This window comes from Bos grunniens, chromosome 23 (genome assembly GCF_055505025.1).
Source record: "Bos grunniens cultivar Pamir isolate PY7600 chromosome 23, Bosgru_T2T1.0, whole genome shotgun sequence".
NCBI classification, from domain to species: domain Eukaryota; kingdom Metazoa; phylum Chordata; class Mammalia; order Artiodactyla; family Bovidae; genus Bos; species Bos grunniens.
The window spans coordinates 51,074,653-51,095,116 of NC_141187.1; the positions used below are offsets into that span (position 1 = coordinate 51,074,653).

The following is a 20,464-nucleotide window of genomic DNA, read 5'->3' on the forward strand; positions in this document are numbered from 1 at the left end:
GACATGTGTATCGGGATATATATTTACATCTCTGACTCTTCTTCATGCTTGACTCTACACCATTCATAAAGCAAGCAGTATTAAGGGCTGGTTTTCTTCTTATGTCAAAGTTAATAGTCTCATTATGTTGCCTGCATCATAGAACAATCCCTTCTATAATAATCTTTCAGATTCTGATAGCTCTCTTTGAGTTCTGCAGTAATCTAGGAGTAGAATAACTTGGCCATTTTAAAGAAATGATCTTTAACTATAAAGGCATGAAGAGATAATAGGATCGTCAGAAAAAGAAGCTGGTCTGCAGATTTCCAAGGATGCAGATAGTGGCAGAGAAGTGAGTTGCCCTTTTGAAAACTCTAGATGGCCTTCCCGAGGCATCAGTGGGGGAGTTTTATGGGATCCTTTAGCACCAGAACTTGGAAAAACAAGCAGCCTGCATCCTTATTTTGCATAAATTCAGGAAGATGCAGTTTTTGGCATTTTCCCACACAGAGGTTGGCAAGCGCCTCCAAAACAGACTGGTTTTCTCTTTTACTGTAAAGTTGCTCAGAGTAGGAACTGCTGAGAAAAGGGGCCTGTACATAATCTTGCCACCATTTCTTGTGTTATATAATTGTCTGTGTCACTTCTCAGTTTGAAATGCTTTATTTAAAAAAAAATGGATAGACTGGCTCTCACCAGACATGCCCAGTGAATCCGCACAAACCAGTTTCAAACCCTAGGGCCGAGGGCCGGGCCGTCCCCAGGACAGCTGCCAGGCGCACCGTTCTCGATGGGGGGCGGGCGGGGGGCGGGCAGGGGGCGTGCAGCCACTTCCGGGCGCAGGGCTTCTGTGTTAACCGGCAGAGCAGCAGGGGCCTCCCTGTCGCATCAAGACTGTGCCGAGTCCCAGCGTCACGCTGACCGGAGTCACCTTACGAGCTGCCAGCGTCTCCCTGAGCCGCCTGGCGCTGAGCCTTGGCCTCGAGGCCGTTGAGAAAGCGGCATCTGTGTATCTCCACCCGGCCCGCCTCCCTCCCTGCCCCAGGTGCTCTGTTCTCCACAGGCCGCTGGGTGAGCCTCTGAAAGGGAAGTCAGCAGGTGACACGCCTGCCCGAGACCCTCCAGGGGTCGTCTGCCCCACCTGCAGCATCCGGGTGACGCCCTTGCTGCCCCTGCCGCCACCCCCTCCCCGAGCCTGACCCTCTTGGAGGCCCAGTCCCCCTCGCGTGGAGCAGGCTCCCCAGGCCTTCCCGGAGCTGGGCTCCCCTTGCCAGGCCGGGCTTCACTCCGATGGCTTCAGTCACGGGGAGTCAGTCGGTGATACCGGGCGACGCCCTCAGGCAGCCGCGGTGCTCAGTCGGGAGGGCCAGCCCGGCTCCTCGCTGTTTGGGGGCTGAATGAATACTCGGTATTTGTCGCCTGAGGCCGCGGCCCTCGGTCCAGGGTGTGTGCCACCAGAAGCGTGCGATCACCCCGGCTGCCCCGAACCCGCGTGAGCCGTCAGGTGGTCCGTGGGAGGAGTGAGGGGACCCGGTGACCTGAGGCATACCCCCAGAGCCACAGCGATCCCCACGTCACGTGCGCCTCCACGGGGCGCTCCACTCCGACGGAGACCGGCCGCCAGGCTCACACCTCGGTTGGGCGGCTCTCAGACCAGGATGGCCTCCCGACGCGGCCCGCCTCCTGCCCCCGTCCTCGCAGAGGGTCTCAGCTCTGACGCTGATGACGCCCCTGTCGCACGGTGAGATTCTGCAGTTTTGACAGAAGTCTCCGAGGAAAGATTTCTTCTGATTGTCTGGGCACAGAGAATCCGAGGTGCAAGAAGGCGGGATGCCCTGTCTCGGGGCGCCCGGCCAGACACGCACTCAGGCCTCCGTTCCTGAGGGCAGACTCAGAAGGTCCAGGACATGAGCTCCTGCGTCAGGAGGAATGGAAGGATCTAGATACTTTCAAGTCCTCTCCCAGTGTTGTTCCCCAGACATTTAAGGACTGCGTCGTCCTAGCCCATCCTGCCCTCAGAGGTCATCTTTCCTTCATGTGCCGAGACGTTTAGTCTTCACGTGGCCACCCCAGGGATTCCAGCAGCATCAGCAGCTCACACCAGCCTTCCCCACGGCCCCTAGGGGTGACTCTCCTTCCCCACAGCCCCTAGGCGTGACTCTCACTGCAGGAGGCACGTGCAGGGCAGAGTTCCTCTGCACAAGCACCTCGGGCTCCTTTCCCTCACTGTCCGTAACTGTGGCCCACGGACTGGAAGCCGGCCGGCCGCCGCTTCTTCTTTGTTGTGGGCACGCTGTTGTGGACCACCTCTCCCCCAACCCCAGGCCCCTCTCTCCACCACCTCTCCCCCAACCCCAGGCCCCTCTCTCCACCACCTCTCCCCCAACCCCAGACCCCTCTCTCCACCACCTCTCCCCCAACCCCAGGCCCCTCTCTCTCCACCACCTCTCCCCTAACCCCAGGCCCCTCTCTCCACCACCTCTCCCCTAACCCCAGGCCCCTCTCTATCCACCACCTCTCCCCCTAACCCCAGGCCCCTCTCTCTCCACCACCTCTCCCCCTAACCCCAGGCCTCTCTCTCTCCACCACCTCTCCCCTAACCCCAGGCCCCTCTCTATCCACCACCTCTCCCCCTAACCCCAGGCCCCTCTCTCTACCACCTCTCCCCTAACCCCAGGCCCCTCTCTATCCACCACCTCTCCCCTAACCCCAGGCCCCTCTCTCTCCACCACCTCTCCCCCTAACCCCAGGCCCCTCTCTATCCACCACCTCTCCCCCTAACCCGAGGCCTCTCTCTCCACCACCTCTCCCCTAACCCCAGGCCCCTCTCTCTCCACCACCTCTCCCCCTAACCCCAGGCCCCTCTCTATCCACCACTCTCCACCACCTCTCCCCCTAACCCCAGGCCCCTCTCTATCCACCACCTCTCCCCCTAACCCGAGGCCTCTCTCTCCACCACCTCTCCCCTAACCCCAGGCCCCTCTCTCTCCACCACCTCTCCCCCTAACCCCAGGCCCCTCTCTATCCACCACCTCTCCCCCTAACCCGAGGCCTCTCTCTCCACCACCTCTCCCCTAACCCCAGGCCCCTCTCTATCCACCACCTCTCCCCCTAACCCCAGGCCTCTCTCTCTCCACCACCTCTCCCCTAACCCCAGGCCCCTCTCTATCCACCACCTCTCCCCCTAACCCCAGGCCCCTCTCTCTACCACCTCTCCCCTAACCCCAGGCCCCTCTCTATCCACCACCTCTCCCCCTAACCCCAGGCCCCTCTCTCTACCACCTCTCCCCTAACCCCAGGCCCCTCTCTATCCACCACCTCTCCCCCTAACCCCAGGCCCCTCTCTCCACCACCTCTCCCCTAACCCCAGGCCCCTCTCTATCCACCACCTCTCCCCCTAACCCCAGGCCCCTCTCTATCCACCACCTCTCCCCCTAACCCCAGGCCCCTCTCTCTCCACCACCTCTCCCCTAACCCCAGGCCCCTCTCTCTCCACCACCTCTCCCCTAACCCCAGGCCCCTCTCTATCCACCACCTCTCCCCCTAACCCCAGGCCCCTCTCTCTCCACCACCTCTCCCCCTAACCCCAGGCCTCTCTCTCTCCACCACCTCTCCCCTAACCCCAGGCCCCTCTCTATCCACCACCTCTCCCCCTAACCCCAGGCCCCTCTCTCTACCACCTCTCCCCTAACCCCAGGCCCCTCTCTATCCACCACCTCTCCCCTAACCCCAGGCCCCTCTCTCTCCACCACCTCTCCCCCTAACCCCAGGCCCCTCTCTATCCACCACCTCTCCCCCTAACCCGAGGCCTCTCTCTCCACCACCTCTCCCCTAACCCCAGGCCCCTCTCTCTCCACCACCTCTCCCCCTAACCCCAGGCCCCTCTCTATCCACCACCTCTCCCCCTAACCCGAGGCCTCTCTCTCCACCACCTCTCCCCTAACCCCAGGCCCCTCTCTATCCACCACCTCTCCCCCTAACCCCAGGCCTCTCTCTCTCCACCACCTCTCCCCTAACCCCAGGCCCCTCTCTATCCACCACCTCTCCCCCTAACCCCAGGCCCCTCTCTCTACCACCTCTCCCCTAACCCCAGGCCCCTCTCTATCCACCACCTCTCCCCCTAACCCCAGGCCCCTCTCTCTACCACCTCTCCCCTAACCCCAGGCCCCTCTCTATCCACCACCTCTCCCCTAACCCCAGGCCGCTCTCTCTCTCCAGCTGCCTGTGTCCTCTTGCATCCTGTACAGCACAGACATTCGCCCACTTTTCTATAAACTCTGTTTCCAGATAAAATGGTTTCATAAACACAGCTTAAGCCTGGCAGCTTGTTTGAGTTCTTCCTCTGCTGAAAGCAGGTCCCGGACTAGCCCCTGCTAAACCTGGCTTCCCTGTCTGCTTCTCAGGTGAGGTCAGAAAAGCGGGAGAGGCCCTTCGCGTGGGTGCCAGCGGCGCCAGGATGGTGCGCGGAAGCCAGCCGAGTGAGGGGCCCGGGCACGCGGCTCTCACCGTCTGGGCCATGGAGAAGTCACGGGAACGTTCTGCCTGAAACGTCAGCAGAGATCTGGGTGGTTCACGCCAGACAGAGAAGCAAGAGTGTCAACCGGACTCTGCTTTCGTCTTTGTTCTTTTCTCCATTTTGCTGTTCTATTTATTCCTTCTGATCCCTCTGTGTAAGTCGTTCATTAGACTGTCATCATCCCCAAGTTAGAGCTCCATGCTCTAAGGATTGTAAGCCTTAGGATATGGCACACCCTTAGGACTGTAAGCAGCAGAAACCAGCCTTCTTTTGTAAGGCTGTTTGCTGTACTCCGTCGCCTGCAGGGAGGGTGGTGCCCAGCCTGGGTAGCTCACAGAGATTGTGAGAAATCACAGAGAAAGCATTTCCCCAGCTTTCTGAAGCAGAGTTGTGTCCCTGGCCTGATAGCCCTCGCCTGTGGGAGAAGCGGCAGCAGGAGCCCCTCCCACAGCACTGGCTGAGCAGGCCCTGTGCCCGCGTTCCTGTACTCGGCCCCTATTTCCTTGAGTGTGAGAGTCACGATTATGACTTCAGGAGAATCCAGCTAAATCTTCAGTGTGTAGCACCTTTTTGTTCAAACCTGGTGAAAACTAAAATGTCTGTGCCAAGATTGGGGGTGCGTTCAGCTGTGTGCTGCTCTCAGCGTTCACCAGCGTGTGCCCTGGGACAGCGCCCCTTCAGCTCTGCCGGGGTCCGAGCAGAGCGGGCTGACAGGTTCCCAGCCCCTCACTCGTGCGTGTAGGCTGGCGATTGAGCACTGGACTTACTTCCAAAGGATGTTTGCTTACTGAGCCAGTAATGCGGTATTCATGTGTCCAGCTCAGCAGGGTTTGTGTAACTTAAGTATTGAGATGAGGACGTATATTGTTAATATATTGTTCTCAAGAGGAGACGGGGACGACAGAGGATGAGATGGCTGGATGGCATCACTGACTCGATGGACATGAGTCTGAGTGAACTCCAGGAGTTGGTGATGGACAGGGAGGCCTGGCATGCTGCAATTCATGGGGTCACAAAGAGTCGGACACGACTGAGCGACCGATCTCTGATCTGATTGTTAACTGTAAGCTGTAGTTACAACCTGAGAAGATCAGCTGGATATCCTGTCTTCTAATTCTGGATAACAAGATGTTGGAGTTATACCATTATTGTCAGCAGCTGTTTAGTGATGACAAGATTCCATACCACGTTAGCTGTTCATGTTCTTTAAGGAAGCAATTCAGATAGTGGCTGTATCAGACCCAGAACTGTGGACCTGCTGCTGTGCGCGATTCAGGGCGGACGCTCTGCACAGCCACTGAAGACATCAGGAAGGGGGTTGATGACATGGGTGGCAGCCTGCTTGCTAACCCGAATGTCATCCTGCAGACGGCCTGAGAAGGCGGGCGTTTTGCCCACAGGTCTTGTGGGAAGGGCAGTGTTGCGCGTTTCCTGTCCTCTGGCTCACTCTTAGCTGAAGCACTGTTCTGGTAGTCTCAGACGAATCTCTAAAGTTTATTTGGCAATCGTTTTGATGGAGGAGAGGGAAGTCATCTGTAGATGCTGCTACTGCTGCTGCTAAGTGGCTTCAGTCGTGTACAACTCTGTGCAACCCCATACACAGAAGCCCACCAGGCTCCGCTATCCCTGGGACTCTCCAGGCAAGAACACTGGAGTGGGTTGCCATTTCCTTCTCCAATGCATAAAAGTGAAAAGTGAAAGTGGAGTCATTCGGTCCTGTCCGACTCTTAGTGACCCCATGGACTGCAGCCCACCAGGCTCCTCCGCCCATGGGATTTTCCAGGCAGGAGTACTAGAGTGGGGTGCCTGCCTTCTCGGATCTGTAGACGAGGGGCATTTAAAATACACAGAAAGAGTTACACATCATTCACAGTATCCAAGAGGTAGAAGCGACCCAAATTCCCACGATGGATAAACAACAAACGTAGTGCTCACGTGCAGGGGAGTGCTACTCAGTCTTAGAAAGGAGGAGACTGACACGATGGATAAACAACAAACGTAGTGCTCACGTGCAGGGGAGTGCTACTCAGTCTTAGAAAGGAGGAGACTGACACGATGGATAAACAACAAACGTAGTGCTCACGTGCAGGGGAGTGTTACTCAGTCTTAGAAAGGAGGAGACTGACACGATGGATAAACAACAAACGTAGTGCTCACGTGCAGGGGAGTGCTACTCAGTCTTAGAAAGGAGGAGACTGACACGATGGATAAACAACAAACGTAGTGCTCACGTGCAGGGGAGTGCTACTCAGTCTTAGAAAGGAGGAGACTGACACGATGGATAAACAACAAACGTAGTGCTCACGTGCAGGGGAGTGCTACTCAGTCTTAGAAAGAAGGAGACTGACACAGGCTACAAGGTGTATGGACCTACAAGCCTGCGCTCAGTGCGCTAAGCCAGACGCAGAAGGACCGGCACTGCCTGATCCCCTCGTGTGAGAGTCCTCACGGGGCCAAGCGCAGAGACGGGGAGGAGGGTGGTGGCGGCAGCCAGGGGCTGGGGCATGGAAAGGGGAGTTAGTGTTTAAATGGGTGTAGTCTCAGGTTTTCAGGGTAAAAAAGTTCTAGAGATGTGTTTTACAACAGTGTGAATGTGCTTAACACTATTGAATTACTAATATACACTTAAAATTAGTCAAGATAGTAAATTCTTAATTTTTTCACAATAAAAAATTCTCTCTTCTCCTCATTTTATAACCAATTTTATAACCAACCATCAATTTTTCTTAATTGAGAAAAATAAAATGAAGTGTTTCAGACACTGACTGATATTTGAGGGTCCTTTGGAGCTTGAACTTCAAGCCTTCAGTCTCATGTCTATAAAATCAAAGGATCATACTGTAGCTCCAAGGCTCCTTCCAGTTCTGAAATGCCGTGGTTCAACATTTCACATCAGTATCTGTCCCCTTCTTGAGTATTTGCAGAAGCTACGGATACATTTCAGGGTAAATTACTATCTGTCCAGCTTTCCTTGACCATTTTTCACCAGGATCTTAACTCTCCAGAGTTTAGGTTCCAGGTGAGCAAAGTTGAAAGCCAGCCATGTATTTGTGCCATCAGAAATTCCAAAAACTTCTCCTGGTCTGAACTTTCCGCTACAGAAAAAGTTTAAAAAAAAAAAAAAAGGATTGTTTAATTAGTGTTGCTTGTGCCTCTGCTGCTAAGCTTCCTTTCCGGTAAAGACACGTCACTGGTACTGAGCATATTTTTGAGGAGAACATTTTCCTTCAGTGAAGATGGCAGCAGCAGGTGAAGAGCAGTAAGGCTGTCACCCACAGGCTGGAGGATGGGGGCACTCCCCAGGAGCATCAGCCCGGTGCTGCTTTCTGTTTGATTGACCCCTCCCTGCTCCCTGCCAGCGTCTCTGGGACTTTGATCCCTCTCTGCCAGACAAGTCACATACACACTGAACTTCAGCGATTCCAGGCCCCCGTTTCCTTCCCTGTTTATCAAGCGCCCATTCTGTGCCATATAATTATGAATCGATTTTGTAAGTTTTTAGAGGCAGAGTTGGGATGGAATTAAGAGGTCCGTCAGAACCTCACAGAAGCTGTTTCTGACTTTGATGCTTCTGGAGGGAAGCCAGGCCTCTCCATTCCAGATACAATCTGTTCACTCGTTTCACAGAACAGAACGTGGAGTTGAAAGGCGTAGCCCAGGGGTACTTTACCCTGTGCTTCTGTAGATAAACCAAGATTAGATCAAAAGCTCAATCTACATATTAAAAAAAATAACAATGAAGCAGTCAGAGGCAACGGAGATTTATATACTCTGTCTTGGACTTGAATAAAGTCCTCTGGAAGTCTACATGAACTTATAAACAATGACCAGAATTGCCCCCTAAGTGGACCCTGTGTCTTTGGAAAGGTGAAATGTTTCTATAGGGATAAAAGGTTCCCCAGCGTTCTGAGAAGGTTTCAGAAAGCAGAGCTGTGAGAGGCTTGTTTATTTTATAGTTTTTTCAGCCTGTTCAGTATATAGTTCCTCTGCAGCTTAAAAGGAGAAGGCAATGGCAACCCCCTCCAGTACTCTTGCCTGGAAAATCCCATGGACAGAGGAGTCTGGCAGGCTGCATTCAATGGGGTCACTGGGAGTTGGACACAACTGAGTGACTTCACTTTTTTTCACTTTGATGCATCGGAGAAGGAAATGGCAACCCACTCCAGTGTTCTTGCCTGGAGAATCCCAGGGACGGGGGAGCCTGGTGGGCTGTCATCTGTGAGGTTGGACACGACTGAGGTGACTTAGCAGCAGCACCTTAAAAAAAAAAAAAAAAAGACTTCTGCATGCAAGAATTTAAACCAGTGTCCTCTCTGCTTTTTCTAGAAATGCCTCAAGTCTGGGGCCATCGTGTTTCCCCACAGTTGCCATTCTTCTAGAACAAATGCCTCTCAGTTGGAAATCACTCATTAAACTCGCTTCCCTCCCCCAGGGTTGACACGCATTGAACAAGACTCCACGTGCTTTTAGAGGAAGCCTGTCTCACCCCTGACTTTTACGTACAATAATGGCTTTTCTGCACCCGTGCATGTGTGAACGCACAAGAGCTCACACAGCAGTGCTGTTTGGAGAAAACCGTGGCATGAGTTTCCTTTGGGAATTTTTATCTTGGTGTCTGTCCTTCTCCCGTTTGGTCTAGCCGATGAGTCTCCTAGTCTAGTCGGCCAAACCTGCTCACTCTTGAATTCCACGAGAAGCTGTTTCGTTGTGAAGCGCCTTAAGTGGAAGCAGATACTAACAGCTCTGGAGCAGAAAGAACACTGACCTCACAGGCAGGAGGTGGACGGGCTCATCTCCACTCTGACAGTAACTGACTGTGGGACCTGGGCGGGTGGAGAGGGCTGCCTTGGGTCCTGCGTCTGTGGGGAGTTGGCTTTATTGGTGAAGGTGGCGGTGGTGGGTGCTCGTCACCCGCGTGGGTTCGTCACACCTCCCTGGACACCGACGGACACCGTGTCTCACCCGAGCGCTTAGAATGCCCACCAGCAGCCTTGTGAGGTATCCTGTGTTCGATGCGGAAGTTCAGACGGGGTGTGTGTGGATAGCTCTCCCAGGGACACAGAGTTAGGAGGAGGACAGCCCGTGGCTGTTGGGCAGTTCTCAGAAGAGGGGTCACGCGCGCTGGCCTTATCTCCTCCAAAGGTGAGCGAACGCCGGAGGTGTGAGGAGGCGGCCAGGTGTGCGTTCCTCCTCCACTGGCTCTCAGCACTCTCCCTGGAAGGCAGCAGTTCCACTGTAGGCTCATGAACAGCTTATCCCTCAGCCTGGTCTCCTTGCTCACTTCTCAGAAAACTCTCGCCTGTCCGCCTTCAAAGGGAAGGAGCAGCATGGAGCCCCTGTCGGGCAGGGTCTAGGTCGGCCGCCTTGTGTGAGAGCCCCTGCTCTCGGGTCTGGGCCCGCAGCCCCATTGGGCTTCCCGAGCGGTTGCCATGCTGACCTCCTGCGGAGCCCGCGTGTCGCCTTCCTCCCCACGACCCTTGCCGCCATCATCGTCCATCTGCGCCGTGCTCGCACCAAGGCTCCCCACAAGCCCACAGGGCACGGTGCCCCCTCACTGAGCAGGGGACAGAGGGGCCACGCACGTCACTCTGTGTTTCTGTCCCAGGTTCTCTGGGCAGCGGCGAGCTGACGACCTGACGACCCCGCCCAGCTCGAGTGTGAGAACCGGGCTTCGTTTCTCAGCGCTGGATACCTGCCTTTGGTGGGTTTTACCTGCGTGCATGTGAAGGGCGGTTTCACCGATGATCACACACAGTCACGTGTCTGTTCACTCAGAGACATAACTAGGAGTCGCAGGGAAGAGGAGAGGCTTCGACCAAGATGCACCTAAATGCAAATCCTGACCCTCATCAACCTGCTCTCTCCTCGGTCAGGGTATTTAATCACTCTTAAGACTTGATCGTCACTCAGAGTGTCTCCTGAAGCCCAGGGAACACCATTCCTGAGTGAAGGCTAGTCTTGTCCCTGCTGCGTATTTGAAATGCCAGAACCAAGGGATGTGTCACAAATGCTCTCTTGTCCCCAAACCTTGTAATTAAGGCTGTCATTTCATAGATTGGTCAGTTATAAATAATTGAAAGGCTCTAAAAAGTCTCTGAAATGGGGCCCGATAATAATCTTAGCTTTATTCAATAATGCTGATGTGCAGTTTATATTAGTCTTTTACATAGATGATTCTTCTTCAAGCATGTCCTCTTCATAGAGCCTAGCAAGTGCTTCTCTTTTCCTCCTCCCCCATCTCGCCTCCTACCCGAAGTCGCATAGAATCCCCTTCAGTTCACTTCAGTCACTCAGTCGTGTCCGACTCTTTGTGACCCCATGGACTACAGCACGCCAGGCCTCCCTGTCCATCACCAATTCCCAGAGTTTATTCCAACTCATATCCATCGAGTCGGTGATGCCATCCAACCATCTCATCTTCTTTTGTCCCCTTCTCCTCCCACCTTCAGCCTTTCCCAGCATCAGGGTCTTTTCCAATGAGTCAGTTCTTCACATCAGGTGGCCAAACTATTGGAGTTTCAGCTTCAACATCAGTCCTTCCAATGAATATTCAGGACTGATTTCCTTTAGGATAGACTGGTTGGATCTCCTTGCAGTCTAAGGGACTCTCAAGAGTCTTCTCCAACACCACAGTTCAAAAGCATCAATTCTTCAGTGCTCAGCTTTCTTTATAGTCCAACTCTCACATCCATACATGACCATTGGAAAAACCATAGCTTTGACTAGACGGACCTTTGCTGGCAAAGTAACGTCTCTGCTTTTTAATATACTATCTAGGTTGGTCACGGAGAAGGCAATGGCACCCCACTCCTGTGCTCTTGCCTGGAAAATCCCATGGACAGAGGAGCCTGGTAGGCTGCAGTCCATGGGGTCTCGAAGAGTCGGACACAACTGAGCGACTTCACTTTCACTTTTCACCTTCATGCATTGGAGAAGGCAATGGCAACCCACTCCAGTGTTCTTGCCTGGAGAACCCCAGGGACAGCAGAGCCTTGTGGGCTGCTGTCTATGGGGTCGCACAGAGTTGGACACGACTGAAGCGACTTAGCAACAGCAGCAGGTTGGTCATAACTTTTCTTCCAAGGAGCAAGCATCTTTTAATTTCATGGCTGCAGTGAATTGGCTTTTAATTTCACCATCTGCCGTAATTTTGGAGCCCAAGAAAATAAAGTCTGTCACTGTTTCCACTGTTTCCCCATGTATTTGCCATGAAGTGATGGGACCAGATGCCATGATCTTAGTTTTCTGAATGTTGAGTTTTAAGCCAACTTCTTCACTCTCCTCTTTCACTTTCGTCCAGAAGCTCTATAGTTCTTCTTCGATTTCTGCCATAAGGGTGGTGTCATCTGCATGTCTGAGGTTATTGATATTTCTCCCGGCAATCTTGATTCCAGCTTGTGCTTCATCCAGCCCAGTGTTTCTTATGATGTACTCTGCATATAAGTTAAACAAGCAGGGTGACAATATACAGCCTTGACGTACTCCCTTCCCAATTTGGAACCAGTCTGTTGTTCCATGTCCTGTTCTAACTGTTGCTTCTTGACCTGCATACAGATTTCTCAAGAGGCAGGTCAGATGGTCTGGTATTTCCATCTCTTTCAGAATTTTCTAGAGTTTCTTGTGATCCACACAAAGGCTTTGGCATAGTCAATAAAGCAGAAGTAGATGTTTTTCTGGAACTCTCTTGCTTTTTCGATAATCCAACAGATGCTGGCAGTTTGATCACTGGTTCCTCTGCCTTTTCTAAAATCAGGTCGAACATCTGGAAGTTCACGGTTCACGTACTATTGAAGCCTGGCTTGGAGAATTTTGAACATTACTAGCGTGTGAGATGAGTGCAATTGTGTGGTAGTTTGAGCATTCTTTGGCATTGCCTTTCTAGTCTGTCAAAACCTGAGGCAGCATCACCAGCAAGTTCACGAGCCAGTGGGCTTCGTCTGGAAAAGGTGAGGAGTTGGGTGCCTTGCTTTCCAAGACCCTGACAGCACAGGAGTTCCTTCTATGACTCTGCTCTCTATAACACACCTTGTTGAGGTTGGAGTGGAGCTTCCTTCACGGTGTTAATCTGCACTCACTCAGCCGAGCGTGTCCCAGGGTCTCCTGCACATACATGGATGTGCCCTCAGAGCTCAGTGCACACCCGTCACTGCGCATGGGCTAGCCTGCTCCTGACCCTGCCCACTGCAGACGGCCGTTGAGGCCAGCTTCCTCCCGCGGGCGTGCAGGGGTACAAGGCCCCCCCTCCATGCCTGATGTTCTCTGATTCTGAAAGTAATTGATGGTGATAGTTAGATCCCAGAAGCATACCTGTGAATGCTGGATTTTGACCAAGGTGAGGTTTGCCACTGACCCTCTGCATTTACTGAATTGACTTGAAACAGCTTGGCTGCCAGGTGTCACAGGCAGCCTGTCGCGTTGACGTGGGCCGTGGCTCGCAGCCTAAGTTATGTAACGGTGGTTCCCACTGTCAGCTGCGGCCTCGGGGCCAAGTCCAGAAAAGCCCTTGGCTACACTTCGCAGAAGCTTTTAACACCGAGCGGTGGCGGGGATCACGGCGGCTTTTGGGGACCTATGAGCTGTGACAGAAGCCACCCTTCACACAGATGACAGACCGCGGATACCTCGTCACCAGGGAGACATCGTTTACTGGACTGGACAGGTCTCCCCAGAGGAGTGGGGTGAGGAGGGGAGACTGGAAGAGAGCACAGATCCTGTGTCTGGCTCTGATCCCGATGTGTCTCAGCCGAGCAGGCTCAGCACGCGCGTATTCAGTGACTCTCAGCTGTTGTGTGAAGTTTGCAGCTGTCCCTGTAGCTGCCGTGTTTTTCTTGCCATGATTGTATAACAGTTAGTACTCTGCATTGTGTGTGGCTGTCCCTGCTTTTCTTAATAATTAAGTGCTTTTCTTACTGAAAACACGTTTTAAAGGGAGCCCATGTTTCCCTCTCGGCCAGCAACCGTGCTTGTTCTCTGCTGGGCAGTTTAGGGAGCCGTTAGGCAGCACGTGGCCGCCGGTAGGGGTCCCGCTCGCTGGTGGCCGGCCGCCCCCCTGTTGACGGACTGCTCTATCAGATAGGCGGAAGCAACCCCCTCTGCCAGGACAAGAAGATCCAGCAAGAGCCAGAGCAGTGGCACAGTGCCCCGCCCGTGGGAGACACTGCAGTGCCAGCGTCCCAGGGACACATCCCGGTTTGGTTTCAGATCCTGGCCGTGCAGGATGCACGCCTTCTCTGCATGCACACCCAAGCCTTCATTCATGCACACGGCCTCAGTGTCATGCCAGTCAGACCCTCCCGAGTGCGTCTCAGTTGACGTGGCCTCGCGTCCAGTGTGGAAGGGCCTCTGTTCCCTGGCCGCCCGCCTTCCCCGGTCCTCCGGGGCTTCGAGGTGTGTTGACGGGCGCTGTTCTAACTGCCTGTGTCAGAGCTCTTCGGGAGCCTCATCAGTCTGTGCGTCTCTAATTGACATCAATAATGCGTTTGCATCTGTCAATACTGCCTAATCGCCGGGTTATAAACAGTGGAGCTTCTGTGATAAGTCATTCCCACAGCTATCTTCAGACATTAGGGCTTAAGGCTCCTGTCAATATTTTGATGTGCTATAAATTGTTTCTATGAGGATATTTTTCTCTTATGAGAAAGGGGGAGCTGTGCAGCAAGAGACAGAATTAAGTCAGTGTCACCGCGTGAAATCTAGTTGCAGAGGCAGAGCATTCCACTGGAAACACAGGACAGCTGTGTGCCAGGCCAGCGCGGTGCACTGCGGTAAAGCTGCGTGGAGTCACCGTGCCCGTGAATGAACGCTGTGAGTCCCTGAGGGCGACATGCGTGCCAGGGCCCTGCCCGAGGAAGGGAGTTGGACCAAACAGTGGCAGATGTTCCAGGAAGGAGGACGTGTTATCATCAGCTCGTTTTTCCGAAGAGGGAGCTTGCTCGAGTCAAGTGGTGACTCTGAGGCTGGGTCTCACCCCCAGGGCTGGTGGCATCCATGGCTGGACTCTTGGCCTTTTAAGGACCAGCTCGACCAAACCCAAAGAGGGAGACCCAGTGTCAGAGCACCGACTCCACGGTGTCTGTTACGCAGCCAGAGGCTCCGGATGTCTGGCTTGGGAAAAGATGCATGTGGAAGTCTGTCCCCTGTCACCTGGGGGAGGGTTAGCCCTGGGGTCTGTGCATCAAGCATCGAAGCCAGTCCTCTGACGTGGCGGGAGGAACCGCTGTGACCCACAGCCACGCCGTCCCCAGCAAGTCCCGGGTCAGCCACCAGCCACTGCCCCTGGGCAGGTCACTAGGCCGCCGTTTGTGCCCCTGTCCTCAGTCACAACGGGAGTGACGGCCATACCTGCTTAGTAAGGCTGTTGAGGGTTCATTGAGTTAAGCGGAACAGCGCTTCCGGTGATCCTGGGCTTGTGGGGTGTGTATTAGAGGGTTTGCTGTTGTTTCAATGTGAAGCCAAACTAGGTGTGCAGAAGAGGGCTCTGAAAACCAGTCAGTCTCTGTCCGTTATTCCTGCAGCTCTTTATGTGCTAGACACTCTTCCAGACAGTAGGATACAGCAATAAATGATAATAAATGAGACAGGTCCTGTCCCTGCCCCTTCCCCCGTGAAGCTCACATTCCGTGTTAGAGAGAAAGGAAGTTACCATGTGAATCAGTGAAACACCCGTTCAGCACATGAACAAGCCATGTTGAGAGGTGAGCCCCCAGCCCTTCCCTTGAGACCACTGAAGACATCCCAGCTGAAGCCAGCTGAGGCCCTTGTGAGGAGAGGCTCCTCCTGGGGGCTTTCGTGGTGTTCCTAACGTCCCTCTGCAAAAGAAGGTTAATTTAACATGCCTCATATGGCAGCACAGGAGCACGTGTCGTAATTTAAAAACAAAGATACATTAAGGCTACATGCATGAACTTTTTTTGCTAGTGACATTACCAACTTAAAAAGCTTAAGGTCTCTCACCAGAAGCTGTACCCAAACACCCGAGGCCCTTACATCTGAAGGCCAGGCCTCGCCCCTGGGCCTTGCTCCCCACCCCTGGAGCTGTCCCACCCACCTCACGGCCCCTGACCCGTCATCCTGTTCAGGTGGAAGTGATGCCCTTTAGATGTCGTTCATTTAAAGGCCTGTGGGAAGCGAACTCCTGTTCACTCAGCAAAGGAAACAGACCGTGTCTGAGAGGTGGACATATCACTCATGGCTGTGAAGTTAGGCTTCCATGAGCTCTGCGTTTTGACTGAAGTGACTTCTTGGTTTATTAGTGTTGGGGCAGGAATCAACACTTCTCTATATGTTAAAATCCTCACTCTAATCTCATAACACCCGTGGTACTTGGTGACAGCATGGATGATGTTTGCAGATTTAACTTTGAAGAGGTTCACTGTGCACCTTCTAAGCGCATGCTCCACTCAGCTGCCAGGGTAGGCACCTAAGACAGCTCACGGGCTGACGTTAAAACTCGTCGCTCAGGCGTGTTTTTTCTGAATGAAAAGTAGCATATCACTCTTCTCTGGATGGTTTTCTCCTTTAAAAAATTATTTTACTGGAACTTGAGCGGCTTATGTAAAAGAATGAATATTTTGCCTTTCACTTAATTTCACCAACGCTGACGTTAGGTTGCAGACCTAACCCTATCTCTGTAGATGTCAGCGGTGTCTTCTTAGGACAAGGACATGTGTCTGCCGTCTCAGGGCACTGTTTTCACACCTCAGATCTGAGCATCGGTGAGTGCTGGCTGACTCACAGTCCGTTTTCACACCTCCAGCCGCCCCACCTTCATAACTGCCTCTGAGCCAGAACCCATTCAGGCCTCAAGAGGTGCATGCACGGAAGAGGTATAGGCACGTCTTAAGTCTCCTTTGATGAGGAAGAGACCCTCTGCCTTTTTTTTTTTCCCCATGATATTGGCATATTTAGTCTAGACTATTGCCTGTCTGAATCTGTCAGTGTGTCTCTGTTATTACACTTGGAACAAACCCTTCGGCAGGAACCCTGAGTGGGTGGTGAGGCTCCTCCCCTTCTGGCCCTCAGTTGATGAGGCTCCTCCCTTTCCGGCCATCAGTAGCCCACCTGAGTGGGTGGTGAGGCTCCTCCCTTTCCGGCCGTCAACGCCCACAACGCCGCTGGAACTGTTACTGGTTTGTGCTCAGTTTGATCCTTTGTTAAAGTGGAGGCGAGATATTTCCATGACAAACATCCCATTTCTCTTCGTGATTAATAAATAAACGGTTCCCCATCAGCCTTTGACCCAGTGGTTTCCAGACCCATTAACGCGCCTTGCCTGAATCAGTTACTACCTCGTGGTTGCAAGACGGTGACTTGTCTAATTCTCTTATAACCTCCTTGGCGTCTCCATATCACTTGGGGGCCCTTTTTAATGGCCATAAGCCTCAATTACAGTCAGGTATGTTTCTTCGTCATCTGTCTTGATTCTCCCAGTTTAGCAAACGCATGATCTTAGCCCAGGACTCAGAGGGCTCCCTCCTGACCGACTCTGGGGGTTTATCTTGGAGTCAGGTTCCGCCCAGGTGTCACATGGCTCCACCATTTCTCCCGGAGGCCTGGGGATCGGCCTGACGTCAGAAGGCCGGGCTTCCGTGAACTGCCCGTTGGCAGCTGTTCAACCTGCCTGGAACTCGGACGTGAAGGAAGTGGAGACATGGGCTCGCCTTCATAGCTCCCTGGGAATCACAGCCGCGCACGGGGCTTCCGGCCTCTTCACCTGAGGTCTGGCCAGCATCTCACGTGACTCGGGTCTCTTTTGCCTCGTGATTTCTTTTTATCACTCCCAGTATTTTATGTTAGAGCTTACCATGATGTGTTTATCTCCCAAATGTTGACAATTATTCGGTTTCCTTTTTCTCCCTCTCCTGTTAGAGATATTGTGGCTGTAAAAACCTTCACGTACATTCCTGGCTGTTTTCTTAAGACAAACTTCTAAAATGAAGATTATCAGGTCAAAGTTTGCCTGTGTTTTAGGGTAAAAGCATAATGCCTTATATCTGGTATCACCCCCAGGAATGTGCCCGCCTCGAGCAGACAGAGGTCTCCGGGCTTCGGTAAGCCGTGGGCCGGGGCTCAGAAGCTTCAGTCCTCTCGGCCGAAGCCTTGGCGCTTCTGCCCGACGCCTCCCCACACGGCTCTCTGCGGCCCCTCTGGCCCCTTCAGTCTGCGGTTTCAGGTGCGGGTTTAATCCGGATGAGCACCTGTGAGACGACGAGGGGTTTTTCCATTATTTGTCAATCACAATGTGTGTGATCTCAGCGTGGAGGTCCATTTTTCAGGGGCAGGGTATGTGATCTCAGCGTGGAGGTCCATTTTTCAGGGGCAGGGTGGGGTGTCTCACGTTCATAACCGGTTCCTGCAGCTCTTCTGCCGCCTCAGCACATGGGGAGCCCTCCCCCCACAGTTGGTCGTTCACGCGTTTGTACTCCCGGAAGCAGAACAGGAGCGACCGGAGGGTGACGGTGGTTCTAGAACTGCACTTGGGGTTTGAATTTTCCCTTCTCAGAGGTACATCGGTCCAGCTGTTGTGATGTAACGTATCTGAAGTTAGGCCTGTGACTGATCAAGCCGCAGCTCCGAGCCGGCTCCTCCACGTGGGCCCCTGGAGGTCAGCATGACACGGGGCCCTGGACTTTGCCCTTGGGACTCCAGCCCAGGAACATCCTCCGTCAGGGACGGCAGCCCAGACGATTTTTTTTTTTAATCTTTCTTTCAACTGGGATAGAACATGTTTGCCAGTAAATTCTTTTATTGAGGAAAAGATGGGCGTTTTGAGGTCAGTGGAGCCCACAGCTGCCCTTCTGCCCTGCCGCTGAGGCAGCAGCTGACACCATCTGCTCCATTCGTTCCAAGCGCACACTGGCAGGCGGCTGAGACCTGGCACGGAGGTTTGTGTTTGTTTTTTTTTAAACTGAATTGTGTCCCAGAAAAGAGTCTGACCCAAAAGGCTTCCAAAGGTGTGAGAGGAAGGGGACTAACTTCAAAATGATGTTTTCTGGCATCTGATGCTCTCAGTCACGTGAGAAGCGGGCAGGTTAGCATGCTGTGTGTACGTGCACATGTGTGTTTATGTGTGTATATTCGGCTGGGAGGGGATAATTTTAAAAACATCTGCTTCATAAACTACACTAAAGACTTTGACTGTGTAGGTCACAGCAATCTGTGGGAAATTCTTCAAGAGATAGGAGTCCCAGACCACCTCACCTCTCTCCTAGAAACCTGTATGCGAGTCAAGAAGCAAGTTAGAACCAGTCATGGAACAATGGACTGGTTCAAAATTGGGGGAGGAGTACAACAAGGCTGTATGTTGTCAGCCTGCTTATTTAACTTATATACAGGGGCTTTCCAGGTGGCCCAGTGGTAAAGAATCTTTGTGCCAATGCAGGAGACACAGGTTTGATCCCTGGGTTGGAAAGATCCCATGGAGAAGGAAATGGCAACCCACTCCAGTATTCTTGCCTGGGAAATCCCATAGACAGAGGAGCCTGGCAGGCTACAGTCCATGGGGTCACAAAAGAGTTGGACACACTTAGTAACTAAACAAGAACAACAAACAGGACATCCTGCAAAATGCTGAGCTGAATGAATCACAAGCTGGAATCAAGATTGCCAGGAGAAATATCAGCAACCTCAGATATGCAGATGATAGGATTCTGATTGCAGAAAACAAAGAGGAACTGAAAAGCCTCTTGAAGGTGAAAGAGGAGAATTAAAAAGCTGGCTTGAAACTCAGCGTTAAACAAATGAGATCATGCTATCCTTGGCATCCTGCCCCTTTACTTCATGGCAAACAGAAGGGGAAAAAGTGGAGATTGTGACAGATTTTATTTTGCTGGGCTCCAAAATCACTTCAGTCAGTGACTGTAGCCATGAAATTAAAAGACACTTGCTCCTTGGAAGAAAAGCTATGACAAACGTAGGTGGCATATTAAAAAGCAGAGACATCACTTGGCTGACAAAGTATAGTCAAAGCTGTTTTTTCCAGTAGTCGTGTACGGATGTGAGGGTTGGACCATTAAGAAGGCTGAGTGCCAAAGAATTGATGTTTTCAAATTGTGGTGCTGGAAAAGATTCTTAACAGTCCCTTGGATTGCAAGGAGATCAAACCAGTCAATCCTAAAGGAAATCAACCCTGAGTATTCATTGGAAGGACTGATGCTGAAACTGAAACTCCAGTACTAGGCCAGCTGATGCAAAGAGCTGACTCATTGGAAAAGACCCTGATACTGGGAAGGATTGGGGGCAGGAGGAGAAGGGGGCGACAGGGTGAGATGGTTGGATGGCATCACCAACTCAGTGGACACGAGTGTGAGCAAACTCTGGGAAATAGTGGAGGACGGAGGAGCCTGGCATGCTGCAGGCAGGTTGCAAAGAGTCGGACTTAGGGACTGAATGACAACTTTAATTAAATAGCATTCAGTTAAATTTAAGTGTCAGAGACTGTCAGAGCCTTCACATTCAGCCGATCATTGCTCCTTAAGATAGTTCAGAACAGGGGCATCTCTACTACAGATACCAAATGAATTTTCTTCTAAATGGACTTTTCCTAGTGTTACATTACACTAAAGTTCATCTATATATAAGGAAAGCATTTAACGTCAAGGCTATTGAAAAGTGTTGGGGATTTGTAGTTTGAGCCAAACTGTTTAAAAAAAAAAAAAACTCAAGGAAATCAATTATTTTGCATCAACTCAGGAATTTATTGCAACTCCAACATACTTATTCCATGTGCTTAGCATAATGCTTCATAATTCCAAGATAAACTCAGAACTGATTCTAGAAAACCCTATGAAAAAGTTAAAGCAAGGAAGAGTGGGCTCCCTCTGTGTGGAATCTGAGGCAGGTTACCGTGCAGGGGCCTGGACTCAGGTCTGGTTCTGCCGTAACTCTCTGAGGACCTCAGGCAGAGGACGTCAGCTCTTGGCCTCTGTCTAGTCAGCAGTGATGTCGGTATCAGTCCGCTCTTCCAGCCCA

General features: G+C 52.4%; 1 protein-coding gene across 4 annotated transcripts in view; it reads left to right on the plus strand.

Annotated features, from left to right (window-relative positions):
* LYRM4 (LYR motif containing 4) overlaps nt 1–20,464 on the plus strand; it is a 93,163-nt gene that overhangs the window by 27,087 nt on the left and 45,612 nt on the right. Inside the window, exon 3 of one of the 4 annotated variants that reach the window (XM_086370415.1) lies at nt 10,101–11,678. The exons of 2 other annotated variants lie outside the window; for them this stretch is intronic. In XM_086370415.1, coding sequence (XP_086226541.1) covers nt 10,101–10,124 — 24 coding nt within the window. In that variant the 3' untranslated portion in view covers nt 10,125–11,678. Of the gene's footprint in view, nt 1–4,382; nt 7,261–10,100; nt 11,679–20,464 lie in introns of those variants that run through there. One more of the 4 variants, XM_086370412.1, reaches the window with a different exon arrangement.